The sequence below is a fragment of the Miniopterus schreibersii genome (genome assembly GCF_964146895.1).
Source record: "Miniopterus schreibersii genome assembly, chromosome: 5".
NCBI classification, from domain to species: domain Eukaryota; kingdom Metazoa; phylum Chordata; class Mammalia; order Chiroptera; family Miniopteridae; genus Miniopterus; species Miniopterus schreibersii.
Window position 1 is genome coordinate 38,412,664 of NC_138106.1, and position 11,786 is coordinate 38,424,449.

General features: G+C 41.6%; 1 protein-coding gene across 1 annotated transcript; it reads right to left on the reverse strand.

Annotated features, from left to right (window-relative positions):
* Positions 1-6,635: 6,635 nt before the first annotated feature.
* SST (somatostatin) lies at positions 6,636-8,689 on the reverse strand. The gene is made up of 2 exons (XM_081138146.1): positions 8,100-8,689; positions 6,636-7,261 (listed from the first exon to the last, which is right to left on the reverse strand). Exons 1-2 carry the CDS (start codon positions 8,235-8,237, stop codon positions 7,049-7,051), a joined length of 351 nt encoding a protein of 116 aa, XP_080994272.1. The 5' UTR covers positions 8,238-8,689; the 3' UTR covers positions 6,636-7,048.
* Positions 8,690-11,786: the final 3,097 nt, after the last annotated feature.

The window sequence follows — 11,786 nt, forward strand, 5'->3', positions numbered from 1 at the left end:
CAGAGATTTTAACTTATTAATATTTGTAGCTTCCACCTTGCAAATAGGCCATCAATAAATATTTGTAAATTGAAAGAGGTCATCATTAAAAAAGAAAACTATACGCACAAACAAACACATACACATAGTCTGCAGTATAACCACTCAACAACATGCAAAACACAGAATACATTCATGGTAATAATTTGACAATTTTCAAAAAGCAAATAAACATTTCCTAGGAAGGTAGACCTTCCTTAGGGAAGGCCTCAAGTTATGATCAACATTGTCTTGTCTTTAGTAGGATTAACTCTCAAGTCAGGGGACTTAAGGAGGAGTTCCTAGGGAAACCCAAAGTCAGGAGAGTAGACAAAAACAAGGACAGTAGATCAGAATATCGCAGTGGTTTCATCATGTAATACCTACTCACAGCTCTTACCTATGTTCCCCGAGAAGACCCAGAAACACTCTATGGAGACTGTGAATGGAAAACCCACAAATAGCTCTGAGGAGCTCACACAGCCTCTTCTTTGTAGGCCCAGAATGATAGTGAGAATTGCTACCTAAATAGACTCCCTGGACTCAGTGGGTACAATGGGATCCTGAACTTTCAGAGCCCAAATGGTGGGGGGTAATCACCAGAGATGAAGTGGGTGTGACCATAACAAGCAGCAAGGGGAAGGCAGAGATCAAAGGGGCTTGACTGACAGAGATATTTGACATTGTTTAACTGATTGTGGCCTTCATTCTTAAAACTAAAGCAGCTTATTTGATTCTTTGGAAGAGTTGGTCTTAATTTTAAGTGCTGTCATGTAAGCTATCTATGACTTTGGTCAAGTTACTTAAATACTTGCACATCAGTTTCTACATTTGTAAAAAGTGAAGTATAAATCCTTGCCCTGATGCCTAGTTTATGAATTTTAAAATGTGTAAAGATTCAATAAGGTAACAGCTGTAGATCACATTAATAAGTTAAAAGTATTAAGCAAATGTAAGTAATTCTCATTTTCTTTATTATCAGTATTTGTAAAGAAGTATTTGTAAAGAAGCTAGTATAGTCCTGTTATATAATGGGGTTTCAAAAGGATATAAAGTTTAGTAAAGTCTAGTATTTTTTCTTTCAGAAATTTTATCTTAACTGGAAAGTTAGGACAAGCATAAATATATAAAGAGCAAAAGATATATAAACAGAGACATAACCATAGGATCATACATGTGTGCATGTGCACACACACGTACACACTATTAAAGATATGAGGTAGCACTAAGGATGTGTGTAAGAAAGCATTTGGTTAAAGGAAAACCTAACTACTTTAAAAAATACAGAGAATTTATTGGATCATATATATGAAAAGTACAAAGGTAAAAATCTTTTTGTTTTTGTTTGGGACAATCTTAATATTGTACTTCATTGAGGCCACCAAAGACCCCACTTCCTTACATTTCTCCACTCTGCCTTCTGCGGCACAGGTCTCCAGGCTACGCTGGTAGTCTCAACATGGTTGGAAACCATGCTTCTCATCCACAATCAGCAAGAAAAAGATGTCCCAGCAGTGCCCCCAAATTCCCCAGATTTACTATAAGTGGCCATCTGCCTAACCATGAAGCACAGTCCCACGACCAGGGGGTGGCATATTCCCAATGGTTCCTTCCATTCGAGCGTCAATGCTGGCCTGGAGCGGAGTCCATCTCATTCCTGCCACACGGCTGAGAGTGCACAGAAGGATGGCTTACCAAAAGTAGTTCAGGACCCTGCTTTCAAAGAGGGGAGAAGTTCCTGAAGAAGACCTGAGAGGCAAAACAGGGGGAGGGGGAAGGAGAACAGAGGCAACAGCGTCAGGCAGCTGCCCCCTGTAATGACAAACAGGCGATTCATAAAAATAAAAAAAGTTCTTGATAAATCGCATGAGAGAAAGAGCATGAGAGCCAGGCAGTTCCAGAAGACTTAGTGAAGGCGATAGGACCTCTTGAGTCCATCATGCTAACCCACGTATAATATCAAATAAAAGTGATGCAGAAGAGGTGGAGAAGTCTGCTAAAGCCTTTGCTTCCCATTCTTTTGTTTGGGGAGCAAGTGGGCAAAAGCAAATAGAAAAAATGAGGAAGAAAGAGCTATTTCTAGTTAAATTTGTAAATCTTGACTCTCATAATGTGCATTTGGTAGTCGATTAAATTGTTACCCTGGGACAGCAATTCTAGGGTAGCTTAATGTTTTCCTTCATAAAGTGCCATCTGACCTTAATGCAGCATTGGAACTGAAAATGCACTTTCACATATTTTTATACAGGAAAGATAGAATTAAACAGCAATTAACTGAGAATGAGTTATACTTCTTCGCTTTTTGAACTCTAGTTTAAAAGCCTGAATTTCTTTGAAATATTGTTTATTTTAATAGGACTATTGAATATCTGAATAATAATTTCAGCATTTTAATGGACCATATTCCAAAGACATGTGGAGCTAATAGGTATAAGATGACTACTTAGTGTGACCTAGAATATTTATCCGAGACCCTGAGAGGTACATCAACTTCAGCAGCATAAAAGCCTACTTAATAAAAGTTGACCTCATTTATAAATTTCAGTGAAAATTCTTAGGTCTCCAAATCTCAGCCTCAGGCCAACTTTTCATGGGATGTAGCTACAGGGCCAACAGATTTGTAATTGCTTCAAGCTAAAAATGTCTACAGCCTGGCTTGCATGGGGGTGACTGAGAAGGAAAAGGAGTCCTTAAAACCTGAAATGATTAATTCTATTCATTTATTGGTCTGTTTATTCATTCATTTAGCAAAACTATAACAATGATATTGAACATGCAAAAAGCAAGATTATAAACAGTTCCTTGGAAATAGTGCCCCTAATGAAGTCTCAGAATCAAATCCTAATCTCAGAGCTTAAGTCTATTTCTTCTCTGACAATAGTAGAGTATTAATAACCATTTGTATGATATATAGAAGAGCTAAGTTATACTCTAGAGTTGATACGCTCTTAATTTACTCAGCAAGTTATAATTTCCCATGAACTCACCTTTCCCCTAGAAGACCTGGTTTCAACTCCATCATTCATCAGCTGGTGACATCTTGAGCAAGTTATTTAATCCCTCTGATTCCCAGCCTAGATTATGTTTTAGAAGAATATACTAAGCCATTATACTTATTCACATAACCTATTTATTCCATCCAAATTGAAACCACTTAGACTTCCAAACCATAATTTAAAAACTAGTAAGGAGAATAATTAAAAGGAAAAAAAGACAGGATGTTGCTAACACCTTTCTTTTATCCTATGCAAACCTCTGTTATAGCATTTGGCCTTTTTTAATGCATCTTACCTATTAGACTCAGATCCTTGAAAGCAGAGGCTTTATCTTACAAACTGTTTCCAGTCCCTAGCAAGTCCTTGCCACTAAGGACATGCTCGGTAATGAGAAATTGAACATCTGGAATTAAGGCATTCACTCTCACTCGTCACTTATCTAGAAGAACTGGAGGGGGTCATTGAGGTGCATGACCCCTAGTCTTGTGGATGTGAATCATGACTTCTCTGAAGACCACTCCCTAGGAGCAATTCCATCTCCTTAGCGGGAGAGTCCATCTGCTTGCTGGGACAGTCCCCTTCTCTCCAAGACAGAATCATTCTTTGTTTCTTGGGTCTAATTTAGTAAAGACTGTCCCTCTTGAGTCACTTTTCTTCTTAATCAATATCTTTACTGTTTCTTCCTAATGTCTTTCTATAACCACAGGAGGCTGTTTCGTATCAACTGTCTTACTCTCTCTGATGCAGATCGTTTGTTTAATAGAAGGTGAAGTTCCAGGGACAAAATTAGTATTCACATCAGACCGATGAAACACATCACTTATCTAGAAGGATACCTTTCTTGTGGGACAATGTGGTAAAATAATCAAAATAACCCTGGCGTAGAAGAGGGGGAACTTAGGCTTTGTCTAGACTTGGCATAGTTTACTAGGTGTCTTGTGCAGATTGCTTCACCTCTCCCTATGTCAGCCTCTGGTAAAATGAGTGGTGAGGATGAGATGACCTATGAGTCCTCTTCTATAGTTTGCTGCAGGCACAAAAATATTGATCCTTGCTGGTGGACAGTTAAGGAAGACTTGTTTAAAAATACTGTAAGATGGTTAAAGAAAACTGGGCTGACTGAAGCTTACAAAATGAGCATGCTAATCATATGTTTCAATGGTTATTCAAATCACAACCACAGGCTGTTCCATCTTGTGTCACACCAGCCTCACAAAAAATAGCACTGATGTCATTCTCCTGTGACAACTAAAGCACTAAGAAGAAATTTTGTTGTTTAGTAAATAGAGATTTGTTTCAGGTGGAACTGCAAGCTCATGAATCATTCATTCATTCGTTCTTCAATGAACACTGAGGATCTACTATGTGCAAGACATTGTATATGACACTGAATGGACAATACGTATGAATCAGACATATACCTACTCACTGGAAGTTCACACACCAATACTCTTTTACATATATTCATGCAATTATAAGAAGTAGCAAGTGGTAAGTACCATGGAAAAGATGCAGATTATTCAGAGAAGGAATATATCCCAAGTGAGGAAAAGCTAGACTTTTATGGAGCTAGAATCACATAAAATACATCTTGAAGGCTGGGTTACATTTGGACATGTAGAAATGACAAAAAATCGCAAAGACAAAGACAGAGAAGCTATAATGCATGGCACATATGAGAACAAAATAAACACCAGTTATAACATTGAACACTTGCCAAGTGCTTGCCATGTACTGAGAACATTAGATATATGGTCTCAGTAAACCCTTATAACGCTAAGGAATTGGTTCTGTTTGCACGCTCATTTCCAGATGCGGAAACTAAGGCCCGGGAAGGAAGATGCTTCGTTCAAGCTCTCTCATTAAATGAAGTAGCAAGTTGTTCAGGATTTGCTGGAGCCTGTGGTTGTGGCAGAGAAGAAAGAAAATATCATCTGAAAGTTCACTGTGGCTAGATGACAAGCAGGCTAGAATGCTAGACTCTTGCAGTGAATCAAATTTAGGAGGAAGGCAAATGAACTACATAGGAAGTGAAAAGTACGACATTCTGGATATTAAACAAATCTATGCTCTCTATATTAATTAAGATGGTCGAAACAGCACTCCTCTAGCATAGTGAAGCACATAACAGGAGTCACATCTGGAAGGGACATGAGTCCCCTTGCTAGTGCAACCCTCTACTTATGAAGGTGGGAAAACTGAGGCTAAATGATAACTAACCCCAATCAAATGTTCCATTTAATTTAAGCTTTAAATAAAGAATAAACATATATGTGGGCACATGACTGCATAATTCTTGCCAGTTGTTTCCGTACTACTACTGGGGACTGACAACTAAAGATGATACTGAAAACGTAAACCCCCCTGTCACTCCTACACTCTATGCACTGCCCAGAAAACAATTAAGTTGTGTTCCCTTCTGTGTTTTAATCATAATAGTGTGATTCTATTACTCCACTGAGTTGCTTGGCAACCAGACGTACATAAGGCATTTAACACAGACAGGTCCCCTAAGTGGACACTCATTAATTCCCTCCTGAACGTATTGTAAATAAAAGATGCACCGGAACCTCAAAGGCCGTTCTGTTTTCATAAAGATTAGTAAAGTGGCTTGGATTTTCTCCTGTTTGATCAGCTGTCCAGGAATTAACTTCAACGTAGCCTTATTCATGTGAAAAATGTGTATTATCTAACACAAATATTGTCTATAAAATACAAAGTTTCTCTTAGATGTTCACATGCTGCCATTTGTAAGCTCTTACTATAGAGATTTATATTGAGTTTGTGTATTTATACTTGGTTTATTATTCCAGCAGCTATCAGAAATAGAGGTGATAGTTAAAACAGACATCCCCAAAGGGACATCTAATTAAGGTCTCTACGAGTTAAATTAGCTATCTTTTTATCTCTATAGTTAGCAGTACCCTTAAGTATATTACAATGCTAATAATAATAGCTACCATGTACTGAATGTTTTATTATTTTTTACATTTTTATTTGACTCTTATTTTGATAAAATCAAAAGATGGCTCAGGATCTCTCCTTCAGTTATTCTGGGATTTTGATATTGTGTTCCAGTAACTTCAAGAGTGTAGCATTCCCAGGGGTGACCCAGCACACATTTTTATTGCAACCCATAGTATTCTGATGCTGGAATTCTACAATAAAAGTGATATTTCCCCCTGAAGAAAGGTTTAGGGTCCTACTTTTAAGCAGAGGCAATCATTTAAGCTTGTTCAGTTGTAGAGAGGATTGTCAAAAAAGATATAAAAGTGGTGATATTTCTCTAGATAAAAGTCCATGGACTGGAAACAAATTTTAAAGCCTTAGAATTTTATTTTGGCTATTTAAGCCAACTTCTTTCCTCCAACTTCTTAATGGTTCCCCCCCCCATTTTTTATATATTATATATTTTACATATCAGCCTGATAAATAGTTGGATATTTCAGCCTGCCTACTGATAAATACTGATATTCGTTTCCACATATAATTTTTATTGTATTTATTATGTAATTGATGTTTGTGATAGCCCCTTCCCATAATTACCAGTGGATTAAAGTTATCAGTCATAGAGTTATGTGAACTTATTTAAGTTTGTAATCACCCAAACTATAAGAGTTACCATTTAAAACATAACCTTTATTACTACAGGGAAATTTTATTTTTTAAGATTTATCTTTATTGTTGAAAGTATTCCAGATGCCCCCCTTCTCCCTTCATTGATCCCTTCCACCTTGCAGCACCCCCCCCCCCAAGAATTTTAAATAGTGTGTCTTTGAGATTTGCAGTGCATAGCTCAAATAACTCAACTGAAATAACAATGGAAGTTAATCGTGTATTATTGAACAGAAAGGTTTACTCAATAAGAAATCAAATTCTTGCTTTTCATAATTTCATGATAATTTTATTTTGTATTTACAGTCTTCAATTTCTAATGGAAGGGTCTTTATTAGTATTGGGGGGATTAAGGAAGGGAGATGGGGTTTGAAGGAAAGGAATCAGAGGTCATATATGGACAACAATGATTAATAGAGCTAGCAGGATGTGAAGGTCTTCCAGAAGAAATTCTTGCAGCCAGCTTTGCGTTCTCGGGGTGCCATGGCCGGATTTGAATTAGTGGATCTCTGCAGCTCCAGCCTCATTTCATCCTGCTCAGCAGCCTGGGACAAATCTTCAGGTTCCAGGGCATCATTCTCTGTCTGGTTGGGTTCAGACAGCAGCTCTGCCAAGAAGTACTTGGCCAGTTCCTGTACGGGGTGGAAGGGAGAGAGAGATAGAGAGAATGAGGAGGAGAGGGATGGAGAACAAGAAATGTAAAAGCCTAGTTTGGAAAGCAAACTTGGCCACACCCAAAACCCAATTTTCACAGCTGTGCACCTCTGTCACTTAAAATCATTAAGGATATAAAAATAAGGGTAGTTGCTAGAATCACCAAGCTACACAAAGAGGCTTGCAAACATCAGATGTTTCTGCAACTTTTCTGTCTCTATAGGCTTAAATCACACGCGTAGAGAGAAATAACAGATCTTTAAAGCAGTTTTGCAAAGATAAACCTGTGCCAACAGTTTGTTTAACTCAGTTTTCACATCATGAGCTACAAACTGGAATTGTCCTTACCGTTTTTGCTAACTCAACTGTGGGGAACGAGACCTTTCACAACCTTAAACATACTGCGTCCGTCCGTAGAGTGCCCGGTGCCCCTCAGTCCACTGCGTGGGAGGGAGGGGCTCCTTAGGACGGAGCAGCTTCAGAGGTGCGCTCTTTCAGCACCTAGGTCAGCACCCGTGGTCAGCACCGAGGATAGATGCCAGCGTACATTTCAGCTCAATTACCCAGGTCTCAGAATTTCTTTCCATGCCAAAGAACTCACCTGTGACAGACCGCGCTGATTAGCGGGGAAAGGAGGTAAGAGGGGATTCTGGGCTTTGAAAGTTTTCCTAAGACCTTTGGGAGCCAAAGGACCCAGAGAAGCACCAAAACTCTTCGGGAACACCTCTTAAATCCACCCAAGCGGACAGGGGCAAGGCTAAGAGAAGGTTAGGGATTCCGGAGAGGGAAAAGAAAACGTCGAGGGAGTCTCCTTACCTGCTTCCCCGCGGCGGCAGCCAGGGACTTCTGCAGAAACTGACGGAGTCGGGGGTCCGAGGGCGCGGCGGCGACACCGCCCAGAGCGAGGACGATGGAGAGCGCGGCCAGCGCGCACTGGAGGCGGCAGGACAGCATCTCCGCGGCGCCGGGAAGCCTCGCTGCGGCGGGTTGGTCAGCCCCTAGGAGCGGATCTGCAGGCTGCAGCGACGGCTCTGAACCTTGCCACTCCTAAAGCGGCTGTGTGCTCTCCACCGGCTTCCCCCTTTTAAACTCTCTCTCTGACGTCAGACGAGGAGGCGCCCCCAGATCTCACTAGCGCTTTTACGCACAATTAGCCTCGTGAAATCAATCACAGAAGTGAGAGGAGGCTATAGAATCCAAAGTGGCTGACTTAAAAAAAAAATCCTGCACACCCAGGGGCCCACAGTACTCCACAGTATCTACACAACCTTCGAAATCCTGCGCGCACACACATTCCATAATTTCACTCACACACGTACATGTGCACTCAATTGCACACAGCATCTCAAACACTCAGCCCTAAGAGACAAATGCACTACCATCCACAGCTGCATACGCATGAACGTACCCAGGCAATTCTATCTTTATACTCAAACATGTTAAGAAGGCTACACAAATGCCCAAGTATATGCAGGCTCCAAGTGGAGAGTCGGAATCATTCCCCTGAGAAGGAATCTAAGAACGAATTTGGATGTTAGAAAGACTGGATTGTTTCTTTCTCCATTGTCTCTGTGAAAAGCCTTGTAGATTACGATGCAATGGGCTGGAAAAGAACCACACTTTCCCTATAATGGAGAAGTTATCTTAGGCTCACCCTCCATCCGTCTTTCTCAGCACCTGAGGGTCTCCTAGTCTGCCTGTCTTCCTATTGTGACAGAAAGAAAAAATACCAAACAAACAGAGAAAAACGTGAGATTAACTTCCTTTTGGTGTCTAGGAACTTGGGGATGGAAAACAATCTCAGAGACCATCTACTAAGCCTCAGGGTGTAGGTCACTGAGCCTAGAAGTGGGCAGTGAAATGCTCTGGATCACATACTGCACAGTCGGAACAAGGCCTGACTCCACATTCCAAGGCCAGGGTTCTTTTCGCTCAGCTCTGAGTTTTCTAACAGATTCCTGGCCAGTAGGAGCAGTTTTAGGTCAGGGATTACCCTCAGTCTGTGTGTGCAAAAACCAGGGACCCCCTGCACATCTGTGACCATTGCTGTGTGTCTAAGTGTGGGAAAAGATCAGCAGGCCCGTAGTTAGACCCAGCACTCCCCTGCTCCCCACATACATAAAAAGGAAATTTAACAAGTGCCGTTTCGTATAACTTATGAAGTGATCTCCCCAGTAAGCCTAATACCCACCTGGCACCATGCATAATTATTACAATATTATTGACTATGTTTCCTATGCTGTACTTCACATTCCCATGACTAGTTTGTAATTTCCATTTTATACTTCTTAATCTGTTCACCTTTGTTTTAAACCACTATGTTGTATATCTGAAACTAAGATAAAATATATGGAATATCAACTGTAATTAAAAATAAAATTTAAAAAAATTCATCCAATTTAGAAAGAAAGAAAGAAAGAAAGAAAGAAAGAAAGAAAGAAAGAAAGAAAGAAAGAAAGAAGGAAGAAAGGAAGAAAGGAAGAAAGGAAGGAAGAAAGAAAGGCTGTTTTAGAATTCTAGTTGTGGTTAGATGTTTGCTGTCCATATCAGTGTTCTGACAGTTTTTATTTTTATTTTTTCAAAGCAATTCCTTATCAAGGAAGAGCCAGCTAATGTCCTGGAACAAACCAGGTGATCCCTGCAGGCTGACATTTTATGACTTTCAAGCTCATAAGAAGCTAAAACCATGTGTATTTCTAGAAACAAAATGAAGCAAAGAACTTGGCCAGTGCTCTCACCACCCATGCATCTTGTATGTATTCTCAATACTTAGACCACAACCACAATGCCCATAGGCAAGAGAGGTTAGAGGGGGGAGGGTGCCTCCTCAATGGTGTGGATAATTGTCACTATTTCCCTCTGTGTCTGTAAGCCAAGGCAGTGAGAGAATGCCCAGGAAGGCAGGCTAGAGCTTCCAGGGCCTGGCAAGTCCAGGCAACGCTAAGCACCAGTGGGGCACTAAAAGTCACTCATGTGTTGGAATAGCCTGTGAGAGCAATGACTCTGAGGCTGAAGAGCACAACCTGGGGAACACGTGCTATTTTCTCTCTGTATCCTGGAACCTCCTTGGTTCCTGACTGGGTACTCAGAGTCTAGTTGTATCAACCCAACTGTCCCAAGGCAGCTGCAAATGATCTCACAGCCCCTCCACCCAGAACGCGGCCTTAGGCAGCCCCACTGACTAGAGAAGGGGAGTTTCCTAAAATAGCAGCGAGCCAAGGAGCAAACAGCAGCCCCACTATCTTGCTCTGTGCTCTGGGACCTCTTCAACCTCCCTCCCTGGGATCCTGCTCCTCAGCTTCCAGAACCTTCTCCCCCTCTCTCCTCTCTCCTCTCTCCTCTCTCCTCTTTCTCTTTTTCCCTAATCTTCCCCTGAATTTCTCCCCCAGAATCTTCCTTGCTCAGCCCTTCTCTTGTCCTTTCTCCCCATTTCCTGTCCTCATTCCTCTCTGTGGTTCTCCCTTCTCCCCAATCATTTCCTGACTTCAGTGTGGTTTCATCTGGCTCTTCTGCCTTCTCTGCATCTCTCTCGTTTCCGGCCCGCCCTGCTTAGCCAACGCCTGCCTCCATCCCTGCATCTAGTTTCCCTCTCTTGTCTCCTCAGCCACTTCCCATAAAAATTACTCATGCTCTCTAGCTATTGAAGTCCTTACTTGGGAACAGGAGGTCTAGGTTGCTTCTCTCTTGCTCCTGCTGAAGTACTGAGGCTGTGGCTGACAAGCCTTCTGTGTTTTGGTTTTGCTTTGTTTTATAATCCTTGGCATTGTTAGGAGTCTAAGGACCACTAAGAGAGAAGCAGTGCCAGGACAAAAGGTCACCTGAATTCTTCCTTAAAGCCCCCATGGCCAAGTCCTGCATAAAAGTTGACTTAGCACAAAGGTACTTCAAACTTCCCCAACCTGATCCCTCTGCCAATAACCCCCAAGACCTCTCTCCCAAATCCCAAAGGCTGGGAGGGGAGTTGGGTTCTGGTTGTACTGGGGACCGTATTTCTCAGACCGCAGTTCCCGGGAGTCACCTTCCCCCACTCTTGTGCAGCCCCTGTGGTTCACTAAGCACTTTCTCATCCACACATCAGAGCATGCTGACCCCTCTCACAGAGGAGGAAATTGAAGCCCTGAGAGCATAATGCTTTGCACACAGCAAACAGGCAGGAAATGGCAAGATGGGGGGGGGATATCCCCCCTTTTAGGACCTTTCACCCTTCCTTGACTCAGAGATGCCTGAGACACCTGGCTGAGCAGCTGGCATCCAGGATACAAGTGTCTTTAGAAGGCATCCAGCTCTTTTGTCCAGGATAGGCTTTGCCACCTCCCTGTGAAATGTACATTTGGGGTGACTACCTGCCAATATGAGGAGTAGAAACTCATTTTAATGCGAAACAGTAAAATCTGCCAGCTGTTCAATATTAAGCAATGCAGGGAAGTAGAAAGTGTCTGTACTGGGAGCTGAAAGACCTGGGTTCTAGTTCTGACTCTGCCACAATCCAGCTGTGGGACTCCC